Source organism: Topomyia yanbarensis, chromosome 3 (genome assembly GCF_030247195.1).
Source record: "Topomyia yanbarensis strain Yona2022 chromosome 3, ASM3024719v1, whole genome shotgun sequence".
Taxonomy (NCBI): domain Eukaryota; kingdom Metazoa; phylum Arthropoda; class Insecta; order Diptera; family Culicidae; genus Topomyia; species Topomyia yanbarensis.
The window spans coordinates 381,459,387-381,478,048 of NC_080672.1; the positions used below are offsets into that span (position 1 = coordinate 381,459,387).

General features: G+C 36.6%; 1 protein-coding gene across 2 annotated transcripts; it reads left to right on the forward strand.

Annotated features, from left to right (window-relative positions):
• Positions 1-1,528: 1,528 nt before the first annotated feature.
• Positions 1,529-17,919, forward strand: LOC131689071 (acidic leucine-rich nuclear phosphoprotein 32 family member A). 2 transcript variants are annotated; one of them, XM_058973862.1, is made up of 8 exons: positions 1,529-2,001; positions 11,171-11,657; positions 14,934-15,310; positions 15,371-15,453; positions 15,579-15,962; positions 16,034-16,092; positions 16,448-16,619; positions 16,684-17,919. In XM_058973862.1, exons 2-8 carry the CDS (start codon positions 11,610-11,612, stop codon positions 16,740-16,742), a joined length of 1,182 nt encoding a protein of 393 aa, XP_058829845.1. In that variant the 5' UTR covers positions 1,529-2,001; positions 11,171-11,609; the 3' UTR covers positions 16,743-17,919. The 2 variants fall into 2 exon arrangements, with proteins under 2 accessions (XP_058829845.1, XP_058829844.1); XM_058973861.1 differs by lacking the exon at positions 15,579-15,962 and having other exon boundaries at positions 1,585-2,001; positions 16,031-16,092.
• Positions 17,920-18,662: the final 743 nt, after the last annotated feature.

Below are 18,662 nucleotides of genomic sequence, written 5' to 3' on the forward strand. Positions count from 1 at the left end.
TGATGAAATCATTTTTCAACCCCGTGGTAAACTAAATTAAATCATTTAAAATTTGGATTTTTTTTTACCTTCTGCATTAAATAGAACCAATGTTCTTCTCCTTTGTCGTAGTCTTTTTTGCTGGTCCATACTGCCTCGGTCGAAACATCACTTTTCAAAAATCCATTTGTAGTCAAACTAAACGGAAAAGTACGAATTTATTACCGAACATCCCAAACATTTTAAGCGGAACCGTAGAAACGCAAACAGCAGAGTAACATTTATTCTATTTTCCACGTATTCATTCAGTAACGTTTCGAAAAAAAAATCCTCAAAGGATGCTTTCTCAAATATATTTTCCTATAGCAAACAAATCGAATTTGGTTCCACTGGAGTGCGAACTCGTTGGAGAATGAATCGAATTAGGCATTGAGTCATCACTCAAAGGTTGAAAAACGATACAAACTTTTTTATCAAACTCAAACTTGCTACCAACCAACTCGAAACCGAAGACAATTGTAGATTCAGCCAAAGCTATTTTAAAAGAAGTACTTCAACCAACCAACCAACAAACCATTATCGCCCGAATTTGGCAAACTGGTCGAGCACGGAAAGCGGCAAAATGGTTGACCGCTACAAAATCAATCTTTATCTAAAAAAGCGACAGGAAAAATTACACAGAGAAACATTGTTTTGCGAGAATATGGCGGGAAAAAATGGTGGTAAAAACAAACTAGCGAAAAACTATTGTAAAATTTAAGTGTAACGTTTTGTAACATATTATTATGAGAAGAAAATGGGACAGATGTTTTTATGGTTAAATATATAGTATTCCAAAATTGTTATTCAGCTTCCAAATAAATGTGGGGTGTGTTGGATTTTCCAGTGGCGTATCACATCCTACAGGGTGAGGAAAAGTTATGCGTGATCAATGTTTAGGTAACAAAGTTATGACGTTGCTTGTGTGTGTAATATCATTATATTTATGAGGAACGTAGGGGTACAAACATAGCATTGAATATTTACGTTAATGTCTCGAAATGTCCTCAATTAACTGCTTAGATAAACTGTCGACATGTCGAAATTCTGGATGATTATAGTTAGTATTCCGGCTCTAGTCACTGGAGCCGAAATACGAATTAGAACCAGCCAGCATTCCGGCTGGACTTAACTGAGTAGGAGCGATAAAGATGAATTTTGACGATTAGGGAAGGGAATGCAGTGTCAGTTTTGGAAAATTGTTTCGTGGCATAATCTATTAACAGCCCCTGAAACGACTTCTCGACATTCAAAAGCGAACACCCTAAGCGTTTGTTTTCTGTAATCGTTTGAAAGCTCAAATCGAAGCTTTCGCTATCAAGTTTCGTTTAAAGTTTCAACATATTGATAAAGCTCAACAGCTATCCCTAAGCTTACAATTAATGAGCATCCAGCTCTCATCTTGGTGACCCAAAGCTGTTCCACTTTCTACCGAAAGCATACGCGTCGAGAGGCCAGGTCCGGTCGATCGGTTGAAAGTTGTGGGTGTTTTTCCTGTGCGCTTCGGACGAGAGCATGTTTTTTGTCGCCCAATATGTTTTGGCGTATTTGTTTTCTTTTTGAGCTCCGATGCAAAAGAGAGTCTTTTTCATCGACCATTATACATGTTCATTAACACGTCGTCATTCGTAGTCGCCGAGTTTCGCCTATGTTTGGACATCTATGTGGAGCTTCATCTATATTGTTGCGATTTTTCGGTTAATTTTCGCCCTAAAATTTGGGAACCATTAAATAAATATAAGTAAGACAAAACAAATCAAGTTTAGAGCTTTACCCCTCCTCGCCAGTGCCCGCTTCGAGTTGCATTTTATTATTATTATTTTATCGTGTATGGACAGCATAGTTTGTGTACGCAGTGGACAACTCATCTGAAATCGGCGAGAAAAGTGGTGTGCAGCTCGTTTAAATAAGACCGTATTACTTCTTTTTAACGAACAATTGTTCATGAATTGTAAATAGAAGCTTTTTTGTTCTGCTAAAAAGGTAAGTGAAATTTATGCTAGAACTAAAATACCGAATTTATACAGTTTTGAACTGCACTATTCGAACGATCGATAAGGCAGCGTAATTGCAAACTGTCTAAGAGTTTCTAGAAGTGTACAAATGATTACAGAAAATAATTACATTATGTAAAACGCGCCAAATATTATCGATAGAGTATTTTTTCATGGATGGAAGTAGTGTCTTAACAGAATTGCGTTAAGTCGATGTAGTTTTATTTTTGCACCTTCTGGTTCATCTGTGAGTAACATTATTCCATATGTTATGGTTCTTAACAAGATCAGAAGAATAGAGATATATTACGGTAAAATGGATGCCGTGTTTGTGTTTGTCTACTTGTTTATTTATTTGGACCTTAATCTTCAAGGTCCCGTGCTGTGTTTGTGCGATTGATATGATCGAATGCAGTTTCCAGGATACAAACAAACGACCCTTATAAACATTCATAAAACAATAAATATAATGGTTATTAAGGTTTCCATATTGTTCGGTGAGAACGTCACTTGACAAATAATTTCATTCCAACAAAAATATAATATACTAAATTAACATTATATTGTTTTTGAAGAAAATATACACAACCAGTCTCAACTTTAACTGTAAAAGTCAATTTTACATTGAAATTTACTGTCAAAGCCTTGTTTATTATTTTCGTATTTCAGCATAACTTTAAACTTTACTGCAAGGTATTATAAAATAACTGTAAGGTCACAGTGAAAATTATGGTCTTGTCGTTGTACTTTTCTATTCGGGTTTACCACCAGTTCATCAAAACATCTGTGAGTTTGTTTTCTCTCTTGAATGAATTTACTTTTTTGTTATTGTTCAATCGACGAAGCTTAATTCCATTTGAGAGGTTAGAAAATTTTCTTTTAAAGGATGTTCTCATATATGTCAGGAATTGAGTTTAAGAAACTTAAAATTAAAGTATAAAAAATTGGCGTTGTTTATCAAGTTTTCGGTTTTTTCTCGAAAACCAAAAAAAGTAACAACATCTTTTTAATGATTCAGATTTTTCGTTTGAAAAACCTGCATACTTTGTTCTTTACCGTAATACACTCCTCTTTTCTTGTTTTCATTTGTTCGGTTATAGAACAGGAATATTTTTATCTTATTTTCTCTAATCAAAAAAAATTGCCGCTTATCTTTTTTGCTTTCTCTCGAAATCATTTTTTTTTGCAGAAATAAATGCACTAAGAGTTAAATGAACTTGGTATTGTTTCATAAGTAATTAGTGTAAAGTTGGAAGTGAACCTAAACATTTTCACAGAAATGGTTCAACCCAGCTTAATTTGATAATCTCGAATGAGGTCATGCTTCTAAAACACTACTCTTCAACCAGATAGAAGCCCCCGTTTTATCAACTTCAGATCTCATATTTGCCTCGATTGATTTTGATATAAACCTGGCTCGTAGTACAGGCAGAACAAAAATATTGTAAAGCCAAAAATCTATTTTATATTTACTAAATTTTCATTTTATTTGCGGATTAACCCAAAGTCCCTATAAACAAAACTATCAGTGATAGTGAACAGAGACAGCCTATAAAACGTGGTATAGATGACGTAGACGCTACCATTCGCCCTTATAAACTGTCACACATACGAGCACAGATGCAATTTTCGTTTTGACGCAAGCTAGGACCTTCCTATGTAAGGACTTTGGGGTTAACCAAAATTTAATTTAATGACAATAAATTTGTTAGGACCATATTCCTACTATCCTTGAAACAAACAGAATTTTTATTGAACCAAATAAATGTTTGATTAAATGAACTTATAAAATGCTTGATTCCTCCCAGTACAAGAAATTGCCTTTATATTCTAACACAATGTAAACAAGCTTGCTGAGCTGTCATTTTTTCGAGCATATTTATAAATATGTCATCATCTTGTAATATCCCATATGAAAAAGAGGTATACTTTAGACACAGACTAACAGACATAACACTGTGAGGAAATTCCTTCGAAAAATATCGATCCGCCAATTTCGCCAGAACCCTAGCTCCACCTTTTATACACAGTTCCAACCACTCATTTGCAAGGCGGTTATCCCCCAGGCTCGGGAACAATTTTTCACTAGTGGTATATCCCCCGTATACTTGCGCCTATATCAGTGGCGCCAATATCGCATATGCGGCCGCATTCCCAACTAAAAATATATTTAAAATAACCGCTAAAGCGGGCGAAGAATTGTTTTTGAGTGTTATGTCTGTTAGTCTAGTCTTTAGAATAGCTTTCCATTGTAAAATAAAGTGATCGATAATTATATGAGTAAACAACATAAACATAATTTATATTCAACATGTTCATCGTTGTTATCGTTAAAAACCTTTCGATAAAAAAAGAAATGATAAATTCACATAATACTTTTACCAAAAGAACATTACATGGCAAACTGCTGAAAAAGTCATTTCTTCTTCTTGAGCTTGAGCTTGTGCGACCACCACTGGCTACTACTCCGTTATCGATATGGATCAGCTGAAGTTGAATAGGGAATCAGTAGATAATAATTATGCTTGGGAATAGTGAAACATTTTTCAATGTGCAACTCCTGGTAATCCTAAAGCGTTTTATTGATCAATACCGGCGCCGGCCAGGCCCGAACGTATATTGCGGAAAGAAGTGGAAGGAATGTTAGTCCGATTCTTGCGCACTCTACAAGTATAACGGAAGGAGGAGATATTTGTTAGTAAGTATAGAAGTTGGATTTTACATCTTCTTTACCGACACCAAAGAGGTGACTCCGCTATCTGGCAGGCATGCACAAAAACGGTGCTGCTCCGTGTCCTATTGCTGTGTCAGCGTTAAATTCGTTGAGCTAGTGCTTGCGCTGGTTTCCGATGAGCTAGAGTTAGCAAATAGCACGAGCACTGATGAGCGAGAGCCCTCGCTAGCACGGTGATAGCTAGCACGCTGCACCGAGCTATAGCAAAGCAGAATAAAAAACAATGCGTTAGTGTGAGTAATGATGCCTGCATAGTTTTTTCAGCAACCTGTCGCACATTCGCCAACGTATATTTCTTGCTTTGTCCTATTCTTTCGTTCCATAGCTTACACTACTGCACGTTCTAGCTCATCAGACAGGCTTACCGTGTCAGCTCATTGAGTTAACTCGTGCTAGCTCACTGAGCTAGCTCACCGAGCTTGCTCGCGCCAGCTTACCGAGCTGGCTCATGGTGCTAATCGTGCTAACTCGTTGTGCTAGCTATTCGAATCCTACAGCTCAAGCACGAAGGTTACCTCCCGAATAGAAATGTACAGTAACAAAACCATGATTTTCACTGTGACAGTACAGTAATTTTACAATAATTTACAGTAAGTTTTAGTGTTAGGCTACAATACAAAAACAATAAACTTTAACGTTTTTACAGTAAATTTCAATGTAAAATAGACTTTCACAGTGAAAAGGGGGGGTGGTTATGTATCTTAACATTGAAAAAATCAATTTTTCTCCATACAATTTTTTCTCGAAAACAGTAAAATTTAATGTGAATGCACTGTATCAGTTTTTTGCTGAACAGTAAAATTTATTGTTACATGAAATTTTATTGTAAATCTATTGTGAGAACTTGGCGTCGAACAATGTTGAACCAGTAATAACTATAATATTTATTGTTTTATGATTGTTTGTAGGGTAAATGCTATTGTAAAATTCTATCCGGGCTAGCACGAGCGGTGTCAGTGCTTATTGCTTTTGGTTCGTTCAAAGCGGCCGCTCAGCTCGTGTTAGGCACTCGCGCTGTGCTTCATGCATCCCTGCTATCTGGACTAGTTATCGATCCAACAACTCATGGACCTGGTACCAACGGCTTTACTTCCCTTCCGAATGAAGACGTGCCCACAGATTTTTTTCACTTCAGCAAAATCTCAACGACCTTGGTTGGGATTGAACCCAGACCAATTTTCTTCTTCTGAACCCAGACCAATTTTCTAATTAATTTTCTAATGGGGTTTTACATAAGTTGAATGACCTCAAAAAATTTCTTGTTCTATCTTATAGTATAGATTCTTAAGAATGTTAAGCAGAAGCAAAATTAAACTCGATTATCTTGAAATCTTCTTTATCCAAAAAAAATTGTAGCTGTAACTAGAATTTCCAAATCGTTTTCAATCGCTTTATTTTTTAGCTCATTCGTAACTTATTTGCCGTGTCCTTGAACAATCCCATTTTTTCGTCTAAATTGTTATATCAATGTTATGAATTTTTTGAATAATTTTTTTTCCAATAAAAAAGTCACAAGTCCCTATACTAATGATTTGTTTGGTTTTATGCTTTCAGTTAAGATATTAAACTTTGCTTTCAGTTAAGATATTATTTTGCGAAAATTGCTAAAATTGATAGTTATTAGGATTTTTTCATGTCTTCAAGCTGATTTTACAGATTAGATATTGCACTACGCAAGACGTAAAACAAGTATTCAATAGAAATTCGGCTATATACTTTTACAAAAATTCAAATATATCTTTATTTTCCCGACTTAAGCATATAAAACGCCACTAACGATCGCAGTGTGTACAAACGTCTACGTAACCATGTAAACAAACATGTTCGTACATTTTGGGTAAATCATTTCACTACTGTTAAACTGAAAAATATTGGGTTGGACAGAAAAATTGTAAAACTTTACTTTAATTTTCCAGTAGGTGAAGTCAACCGTACCTTCGCCAACAATTTTTTTCTGATTCTAATAACCGTATCGATTGCACCAATTCATATCATACTCAAAATGCCTTTCTACTATGGATATATAGTGAGCTTGATGTCGTTTCGGTGTACATTCCAAATTCAAATGCTGTTTGACTTAAATAAATGCCAGGCAAATCATCTCATCAACTAATTGCAGCCTCACAGAAGCTCGAGATCCAGAAAATTTGCGTTTCGGAATTGAACACAAATTTAAAATGTTCGATTTCAAAATTTAATGCAAGTGAATTGGGCAACAATTAAATTATTCCATAACGTACAATAGGTGCTATTTACGTTCACATTCCCTAAATTGAAAGCTTACATTCTCTGTAAATAACTATTGAACAACCTTACTCATTTTAGTCACAAAGAATTTCAAAGATCTTTCGTGTATAGAATTGTATCGTATATTGTACTTTTGCGCCACAGGTTAATTCTGCTCTGGAAGTCTTGGTTATGTGTTATATATACACTGAGCCAAAAAATCACGTTTCATGTGAAAAAACACCTAAATTTTAAAAATGATTCTGCACATCACATTCATATGAATCAAATAAAAATTATACAATCACCGATGAATTTTAAATACAAAAAGAATGACTTTCAAGCGTGCCCCACATACATGTTATGGGACCATCACATACTCCTAGGCTTATGTGTAAAACACATAACTATTACGGGATCATACGATGTAAAAAAAACCAATTCCATGCAACCGGATACTAACTAGAGCCAGTGAAAATTCCGGCCCAATTTCCGGCTGGACTTTATTAGGATTATACGCACATTAATTCAACCCCGCTGCATTACCTAGCAAGGCATTTGAATGGTAACTAACAATCAAATGCATATCAGATAAACCCACTTCACGTAACATATGATTGCTATTATACACTCAGCTAACAATTAACTGAATGTCCGATAAAAGATATCTGTAGTCAATACTGGTTTCTATAGGACGGAAGAGAGAAAAGATTATATGTGAAAATAATAGCATTCATGTGAAAAGTATTATAGAAAATATTTACATGTTTTTGCATATGAAAGGTAAGTGATTTTTTGGTTGAGTGATACCCTGTTCCAAAAACCTGTAGATATGTAGAAAAGTATAGTTATTCATTACATTGAAGACCCGATTTTATAAGCCCCCGATTTTGTCTACCCTCGAATTTATCAGCTTTTTGACCCGATTTTGTCAGCTTCATATGAAAATTGATAGTTAGTAGTTTGATAGGCTCTAGCAGATGAACCAAGTTGAATTCGAATAAATCCTTTCTTGAGCATATTTTTCTTATCTTAGAGATCCAAAATATGCAAAAAAGCTTAATTTTGCGCTGTCAAAATTTACTAAATTATCATAAAAGGTTGTAAGGCTATATCTAGGGACTAAAGAAGAATATTTTAAGAGCTTTTTAAGAGGCTTCTTAAAAAGAAAGAAAAATATATGATCCGATGTTGTCATTGTCCCCGTTTTATCATTACTTTTATTAAAAAAAAAAAGCAATCAAAAGTTAGCAATACCATTCTTTGTAAAATGAACATTCCTTATCTCGATCAACATTGTAACTTCAATGTTAAATTTTCTAAATTTTGCAGTATTTTTTCTACACCTGCACCGATCCCGCATTCCGATCATAACCATTTAGGTGAATTAATAAATATATATCCTCACTTGTGTTGGTGAACAACACTCACCCCGAAGGCAATAATTCGCCAACACGAACAAAAACACGGCTGCATGCTAAAAAGCTCAAAAAAGCCGCGTATACGGTGTATACGAGCTTGGTCGAGTTTGCACTCATCTGTTTTCAGAACAACACACGCACACTTCTATATGAAAGGGTGCTCGTGGTGCTCACCTAAAAAGCACAAATCGAAAGCATTCGGGTACCAATGTTATAGATATAATTTCTAGAGCGTTTTTTCAAAACGTCATATCTGCAATGAGTTACTCTCTTTGTTTACTTTCTCTTCTGTTAATAATTCGGTCATTTTAACATTTATCCCTCAGCTCTTTGCATAATATGCTAGTTAAAACCACCGTCTTTCGATCTGTACTGTAAAATAAGTGAAAAGTGTTATAGTGACGCCGTAAAAATCGAAAGAGAAAGTATAAACAGAGAGTAACTCATTGCAGATATGACGTTTTGAAAAAACGCTCAAGATTTACCTACTTAAAAAAACATCAACACGCATTTGAATTATATTATTTTTTTTTAAGAAACTGTTTTTTCCAAATGTCTCGAATATAGAAAAATATGGGTTTTTTGTGATACTGTTTCTTGTGTTTATTTGTGTTTATATGTATTGTATCGCAATAATATCGTTAATTACTCGAACTAGGGTAACCAACCTAATTTGGATTTGTATTTGTCTCCTACACTGCCAAGTTTCTCTAAATTTGTTTGGTTTGATGCAGCATTTACATTCCTTGGGTTGTCTATTAAGTTTCAATATCATTAGTTCATCTCTAATTGTTTAAAATTAAACAGAATCCACAGTTTTCAAAAATATCACCGAAAACGTTTCATGTTTCAACGATAGCCAAGAGGAACCGGTGGAAATGATACATTTTCAAATTAGATTATATTTTTTTTCGATTTAATTAGTTTGTCTGATTTGGTATTATGCATGTTACGTGTTTGAAAAGGTTTCTTCGTAATGTTTTATCTAATAAATGGTGTCCACAATATGTCTTAAAAAATCGATATCAACTTATTTTTGACACCCCTCGGTTTTCTTTTTTTGACAGCTATTTGTTTATCGAGTTAGAATAATCAAAAAGTGAAAAATTTCGTAACGGTAGGTCGCCTGCTCTTTTTGGTCAAATTATTTAAAAATGTTCAAACCAATGGATGTCGAAAATCAAACGGTTGAGGAACATTTCATTGAAGACCATAATATGACCAAAGAGGAAACTTCTGAAATCCATGTTGTAGAACATTTGTAGTTCGAATTTGTTGAATTCGACGAGCTATATGTTGACAAATTTAAGAGACATATCACAGCTAAATAATAATAATAAGAGTGTGCTTGCTGAATTCCTAGAATTGCCTGAAACACTCACACGAACAGGAACATCACGATTCAAGTGACGTAGTCCTGCTGTTTTAACATTGCGCCGAACAGTTGAATACCACAAGGCGAAAACTGAAGAAAAAAGGGAAGTAAAGGAAGAGAAACAAAGAAAAACTGAGCTTAGAAAGAATAACAAGAAACCACCTCGTAAGCAAAAGAATTAAAAATTAATATTTAATGCAAGAAGATTTCTGACGAACTTTGAACCTTGATTTATCATCCGCTTGATGATGTTACTCCATAATACTGCTACAGATGAATTGTTATACGAAATATATTATTGTTAACTCTATTGCATAACATTTAATGCTGCTTTGTTAAGTCTGCAGTAACCTAATTGCACCGAAAGTTTTTCTATTTCTCAAAATGATTGAACTAAAAAAATACTTCATGCAGTCAGCCTTCCATATAATGATTAATGTACCATTTTTGATTGGCAGTCACTGATTTGCTTATGTTCTTCTTTCATGCATTGAATATACTGCAAAGAGAACGAGTCAGTTTAGTAGAAAAAACTTCACTGTTTCCAAAATATATTCAATCACATTCAGTATGTCCAAAATATGCTTGGAACACTGTCCAAATTAGTGTGGAAGGGTCCAAAATGTTAAAAATTTATGCTGTGAAGAAATGTCATTTTCGAGTTTATGTCAATGTATAAAACATCCATTGACAGTTTTCTTTCAAGAAAAGTAATTATGGAGCAGACTCGTGCATGTATTGCATTAAAAACATAGGCAAGCAAATATTTTTTGACGTTCACTTAATTTCACTTCCTCTAGGGGTCCAAAATTGGTTGGTTACCCTAATTGTCATGCGAGAAAAATTATCTGAATGTGACGTTTATCTGAATGTACTAGTGTCGGTAACTTGATACTAGCTTTTAAATAAAATTAGATTTGCTTCAATATTGGATATGTATTGTTTCAAATATCTCACAGGTTTAAAGTAATAAAAGTTACAATTTGAATCAACAAAAACATTTTTTTGATGTAACATCTGTCATGCAGTTGAATAAAAAAAAATTGCGTTTAATACAACAAAACAAACTTATTGAAATAACAAATTTTGTAGTTTGTTTCAATTACTATTATGATGAGGTCAACAAAATATTTTTTCTTCAATTTGACTGTTTCTATGTTTGATCCAATAAATTCTTAAGCATTGTTTCAGCAATTATTTTATTTACATGAACATATTTTTTTATTGAACGCAGAACAACTTGGAAAATTTGTTGTTTCAATCCTCATATTATTTGGGTTTAAAACTTATTTTTCTGCGCGAGGTGAAGCAACAAACCCAATAATATTCCTAATCAATAATTCAATGCACACTTGACAACAAACGTACTAACAATACCTTTGGTTTCTATTTTCTTGATCAGCATCGCAGAAGACACACACACATCGACCGGCGGGCTGAAAGTGAGAGCCGAACGAACGTATACGGAAAAGTCGATCAAAAGTGTTGATCGAAAAAATTAATCAAACGTTTGCTTGCTTTGGTTGTACTGTGCGGTCATCCAACATCCAACACACAACGCGAAAAGTAGTGAAAAAGAGTGCTCATCGTGTGATACGAAGTTTGCAAGCCACTGCGAAAAAGTGAGCCAATATAGTGCTAGGCGGTCATTAACTGAGCAGGCGAAGTGCCCCGAAACAGGACAGAAGGATAGCATCGATATTCCTGTGGTTCCGCCCGGAAGAAGCCCAGTGTACGCCTGTTGATTTTTTTTTCCACCCCTCCATTCCGGAACAGAGTGCAATTCGGTCGTCTGCTCGTTGGTCGGGAAAAAATCGAAAAGGAAACCACTACACAAAACAATGGAGAAAAGAATAGCTTTGGAAAAACGCGGACGTCCCGATGAACAGGTAAGTGCAGTTCAGATTTTCAACATAATTTCACCTGATTTGGGTAACGATACCGTGCGAGATGATGAAAGTTGTTTCCTTCTGGGTTCAACCTTTTCCGGCAGCCCGTCTCGGTACCCTTTCTTGATCGCGTCGCTCAATCGATGTGTGTGTTGCAGGCGAACACGCACATTTGCGAAATCAGAAAACCGCGAGGATGCGTTTTCCCTTTGATTTATATTTAAATTTCAAAAGATGTGGCCAATACTTTTGTCGAAAATTTGGAAACTTTTGTTCCTCGGCAACGTCTTGTCCAATTTGATATCAGAAAGAACTCGCATTATGCTTGTTCGGCGGTTGCGTTGTAAAGCAACGCCTTCAAATTACGGTCATTTCGACCATTAAAAATTTGTCCAAAATATGGCCACGCTGATTAAACATGGTTTAAGTTTTTTCTTCAACTGGTTTTTAGAATAATTTTAAAGTTTAATAAAGTTTGCATTATAGCACTTCTAAATTAAATCAATAACCGCACTCTAGTTTCATACGAGCAACTACATAAGTGCAAAAGGAAGCTTGTCTTTAATTAGATAGAAATTTCAACTGGAATTTTAGAGCATCCCGACATACTAAGATTTTGTTAAGCTGTGTTTCTTGTTAGAAATAGTGAAGACAATCGTTCTAATCGTCGCGTGTTTACATTATTCTCATTTCATTATCAGCGAAAAATTTCGCGCTTCGTACATCGATTTATCGAGCAAATGTCGCTACTCCATTCTGTTTCGCTTGTGGGTTCCAAAAGAACCATAAACCTTTGAGGTACTAGTCAGCTTCACGAATGTTCAGTTTCGATGATTGTTGGTCACAGACAAACACAAGATTAACTAAAATCAAGGAAATTAATCATTCATCAAAACGAGAAAAATCAGCCGCCATATTGCTAGAGAAAAAACGCGACACATATCGGCACCTCTGTTGAGAGCCGGACCAGGGCTGGCTAGCACTAGGAAGGAGGGTGCGAACACCGATTTTTATTACGACGTTTCGTAATCGTCAAGCTCGTTCGTCGATGCAGAACATATCCCAGTGTCCGTGCGTACGCATGAGTGCCACTCGTTTCAGGCGCTCGACTCGAAAGCTCACTACACACACATTCAGCGCACTGTCCGCGGTGTTTGGGCATAGCACTCACATTGTCGGTCGCCGCCGCCATCTTGCTTTTTCACACGGGCAGCAGTGAAATTTTTCACTTTTGGCACTCGTTTTTCAGGCACTTTTCCTGGGTCACGAGGGCCCCGTTGGGCACCAAGCGATCGAGCGCATCGAAACGCACCGATTGAGGGCTCCTGGGGCACGCTTCCGGTCGGAAAATGACACCGATTACGACATCTCCACCTGCCATGCCAGCGAACAGTGCTCCTTGATCGAGTGAACGCTCAAACGCGACTACTGCTGATTGCTGATGGTGTTGGTCTGGTCTCTTGGGTGAGTGCATACTGCCAGCTCGCATTCGCACTACCATCGCTCTGCTACTGGATCCCACGCGGGCGAAAGCTCATGCTGTTGGTGTGTATTAGTGAGATGTTTTTCATGCGACTTGCCAGCCGCGAAGCGGTTTGGTAGATGGTAAAAATCTGAGTGCATATAAGGAGAGTGACGACACTGTCAAAATTGGAACAATTATTATTTGTCAGTGTCATTCCAAACGAGTCAAATTCATGTATTTTGACAGGTCGTTTGTTCGTTTGGAATATCACTGACGGATAATCATGACAGTTGTCTTCACTCTCCTTACATACACTCTGGTAAAAATGTAAACACGTCTACAGTTGATCGATTTTCTATGCTAAATGTTTGTTTTTGAAAGCAAGCGGTATACCCGTCGGTACAGTTATGTTCGGAGAGGTAACTCATCTGAGGCTGTCTGGTTGCATCTGGTCTATTTTGTACCGGTTGACGATCAGATGTTGCGCAATTATCTTCAGACCACGTTGTCGCAGGGTATATATTCAAGGTCTTTCCGGTATAATAGTTACGTACAATGGGTTCGTATTCGAGAGCTGCTTTGTGTTGGTTCCTATGTTTTCACCATCGATTCGATCAACTTGCGGGATTGGGGCGCTCCCGCTTGTAAGCACACACTTATACCACTGCCAATCAGATGTTATTTATGTTGCCATGCGATGGAGAGATAGACACCTTACAGAAAACACCCGCGAAATCATTGCACTGGGTGACTAACTGAAGTGTCGCTAGGAATGAGTTCTGATTGGAAAAATTGCGTCGGATGAGTGTTTTGCTGAATTGCATCACTTCATATAAATACTAATTACATATAAAAAGTCAAAGATCGCGAAATTAAATATTCTTTATGAAAATGATTCTTAATTTACTTTATTTAGTTAAATTATGATTCAAACTGAAGCTTCCTATCGTATTAGGGGCCATGCATAAATGACGTAGCATTTTGGGGGGTAGGGAGGGTACACCAAATTTGTGACGAAGTGTGACGAGGGGGAGGGGAGGGTCAGAAGTTGTGCGACGTAGCATTAAGTTTAAAACCCATTGTTTAGAGAAAACAATTTAATGATCCTCCATTCCCTAGAGAAATGAATTTAACTTCATACAAGTTACTTTTGATGCGGCTTTTCATGAGATAAATTTTACGATTCGCGGAATTACAAGAACGCAAAAATACGAAAAGATTTTGTATGCGGATTTAACTTGCTACATTAGTTAGCTAATGTTGCTAGCTAGTAGACTTAGTTTGGAAGCTGAATTAAATTTTCACTTCGAATTCAACCAAACAAAATTTAGTAATTTAGATGAACGAATGGTTCTTAGAACCATTGGCAGCTGCAGGATTGTGAACTGAGAGAACTTGTCTTCATGCTCCCCTTGAAAAATAAAATTCAAAACAAAACTATCAACACTATATTTGTCACGAAATGGGCTTATTTTGCACGCAATTTGCTTTTATAATGAAAATGTTGATAAAAGTCGCCAAACATTTTGAAAGGACATGTATTTAAAATAATTGAAAAACATATGTAATTTTTTTTCATCTCCCGGGCGCTTTGCATGGGACGAGGGGGAGGGGGTAGGTAAATGCTACGTTTTTTACGAGGGGGAGGTTAGAATTTTGTGACCAAATTCTACGAAGGGGAGGGAGGGGTCAAAAATCGCCGAAAAAAAGCTACGTCATTTGTGTACGACCCCTTACAACACTTGACGCATGCATTGCATATACTCAACCCACAACAGCTTATTAACAGATTCATTATTTCCTCCCTTCAGATCACCGAACTCATCCTGGACAATTGCCGCAGTACCAATATCGAAGGCCTTACTGACAGCTTCAAAGCGCTAGAAGTGCTCAGCCTGATCAATGTTGGCTTGGTTTCGTTGAAAAGTTTCCCCAAGTTGCCGAACCTGCGCAAGCTAGAACTGTCCGACAATAGGATTTCGAACGGAGTGAGCCACCTGACCGGCAGTCCCAAGTTGACACATCTTAATCTGTCCGGCAACCGGATCAAGGATTTTGAGGAGCTGAAGCCACTGAAGGAACTCGAAAATTTGGAGGTTTTGGACCTATTCAATAATGAAGTGACCACAACCGAAGACTACCGGGATAAGATTTTCGAGCTGATTCCGTCGCTGAAGTACTTGGATGGGTAAGCTGATGAAAATGATGCTTATCAATGTTTTATATTGACTTCTCTTCATACTTGCAGCTTTGACAAAGAAGATACGGAAGCACCTTCAGATGAAGAAGACGAAGTCAACGGTGGCGGAGAAGAGGAGGAGGACGAAGAAGGTTAGTATGACCAAATTGGTGTTCATTTCCTATATCATTCCGAAACATAAAACTAAGGCTCACGGCTCTCGAAATCTAATACAACACGATTAAACGATCAATTCCTTAACGAGAAAACATTGCAGACAACGCATGTTTTTCGATCAACGGGATTGAATTCGACCTGGACGAACTGGAACAGTTCGAAACTCGGCTCAAACAGAAAAGATCTGGCTCTACCACCACGAATAAGCAGTCCATTAACGAGCTCCAAGGCCAGTTTAATGGAATGGACCTAAAACAAGATGCTCCCGAAAAGGTTGCTGCTACTCCTGAGCCAGAAGTCAAAGATGACATCGATCTTTTGTACGAGGAAATTCAAAAAAAGAACGAACAGCAGCATGATGTACAGCAACTCTCGGCCATCGGTGACAGACCATCACTGGGGTCACTTCTGCTGGCCTTTCTTTCACTGTTAGCCTTTATAAATCAAATATGCTATGCTTTGCGAAGTCAGCAGTTGATCGAGAGTTGGTTTTCTGTTTAATTGTGCGTTGCTAGAGTACTGAAAGAATGTTACCTTTCTTTTCTTTTTCAGAAGTTGAACTGGATTCTTCCGATTACGATGAGGACGAGGAAAATGATATTTCGCTAGCCGATGTGAGTTAAATTTAATTTCATGCTATCTTTTTTTGTTCTTGATCTTTGAGCTTTCCCAGGTTTATCATTTTTACATGCTACCTGCATTTCCATGTTTTTTTAATGCAATTCTTTACTCAAAATGTTTATTGTTTTTTACTGGATGTCTTCTCACAGTTTGACTCTCTAACCGACCACTTTTTCATTCATACCGAGTCACAAAAGGCAATTACACCTCCAGGTTGCAAATTCGTAGCTCCTTGAGTTTTTTTCTTATTTAAAGAGCTCCTCGAGTAATTGTTTACTTTATTTGCGATTTAAAAAAAAATGAGAGTAAGCTTGAAACAGACTAAAACCTATTCACTTTCGTTTACAGGTGTACAATGACAACCTCGAGGAGGACGGCTCCGATTGGAACGAGGAGGACGGTGAGGTAGACGATGACATCGACGAACCCACCGATGAGGACGAAGATGACGGTGAGGGAGACATTGAAGGCGAGACCGAAGGTGGCGCTGCTGGTGCGAAGGTCGTTTCCGATGGCGAAGGTACGTTCTCTTCGTCCTGTTTTGTGATACCCCCTAACCCTAAATTGATGATTTTCGTTTTTAGCTGAAGACTCAGCCGAAGCAAGGGGCAAGAAACGAAAACACGACGGCAATGACGGTTAGGTGCGCTCTTCTTTTCAACGCCCACTTTACTTTAATTACTGATAAACTGTATTGATAAGTTTTGATTGTAAGAATACAAAATAACAAAAAATTGAAAAAGATGAAGCAAAACCCAGATAAATCGTATAAACAAAAACCAATACAAATTTACAATAAACCAATCGTAGAGTACATCCGACACAGACAGGAAAACAAAAACATAGTTGAACTACGCACCCAAAAAAAAAAAAAAAAGAACAAGTAAAAATCCTTGTACGTAGTGAGAGAGAGAGAGAACCGTTGGCAAGATTATACAGGAAATTTGTTCCGACTGCGATTTTTACGCAGTTGGTCAGATAGCGGGATGAAGATAGTTGAACATTGTTTTGAATGGAATCCGTATTCATCACGGTAAAACAAAGAGCTAAAGTCAGATTTTATTTTATTTTTCTTCTGCTGAGTTTTCCTTGCATTTTGACGCAGCAGAACAATAGCTATAAAACAAATCAAAGAAATTGATGATCCAAATGTGAAGTAGGACATTATGTTGCGCCCTGATAAAAAAAAACAATATAATTTTTTTATATTACAGAAAAATGACCTTTAACTAAATAAAGCGATAAAATACAAACAAAAAAGGAAAAAAACTGAATCATTGTTTGTTGGATGTTAACTTATAAAATGATTGGAGTCTCTTTTGTAAGGAGATTATTTTATTAGACATGTAACATACCTTTCTCTTTGTTTCGACTCACAATATTTACCTTGCTATACTTTGCTCCCTCGCGGGATCGAAACAGTCAATCAGCTAGTTTCTCCATATCTACTGTACATTGTTTCTCGTTCAAAGAAAATGTAAGTTATATAAAAAAAAATCTGTAGAATTTGCTAAATCAGCGGTGTTTTATTTTAAATATTTGCATTGAATTTCCCTCATGCGCATTGTTTTTTTTTCAAATCGGTGAACCCAAATTACATTGGAAGATAGATTATATCTATATATACATAATAAAAGTCAGTGCTATATGCAAAACGGGGAAGGTTTACACGGCAACACCTACAAAAAAACAGTAAAATGAAAAAATGAGTAAAAAATCAACCATCTGCTGAGTCGGAAATCGATGATGACATAAAAAGAACAAGCAAAATTTATAACATTAACTGAAAGTATTTGTTTAAATAAAAAAAATAACCAAAATATGATTGTTTATTTACTTGAAATGCGCCTGGGGACCAAATCTAAGTCACGCAAAAATTAATCAATGCCACAAGACCCTCTAGTACGTAAGAAATTATTTTTGGTTGCTTAACCGCCATTACACTCATATTTGAGTCTATGGGGTTTCCTATACTACCGCAGTGTGTCATGTGTATAGATTTTTCTACGACTCATGTAGTTACATACATGTCACATGACACAAACACTATCGAAACGTGGTGAAAAATAATAAGATTTTCAACCAAGAAACTGAAACCCGTCGACAAGACCTCAATGTGTAGCAATGCCAAAGGATATGGGATAGTTATGCGTTTAGCGGCAGTATACACATGTGCCAATTATGTGTAGGGGAAGTGATGCACACTAAGTAGGGGAATGTGAGCACTCTAATGGCGTTTTCGTTTTTTCTTGGTGCTACACCGGTGTAGTGCAAAGAAAGAGATAGACTGATTACACCCAAGTTACACCGGACTACACCGGTGCAGTGCACTGTCAAAAACGAATATGCCATAAGGTAAAAGATAATCACCCTTATTTTTGTTTACGACGAATGCGTTATTCAAACGAAAGTGATTCGTATTCTCGTTAACGACAGTAAAATCAAATGGGCCAACTATTCGTTCGAACCACTTTCGAACGAATCTCGCATTCGCCGTAAACAAGAATAAGGGTGAATATATATAGCAAATCAAACAAAAAATCGCAAATTCTTCAAATTGAGC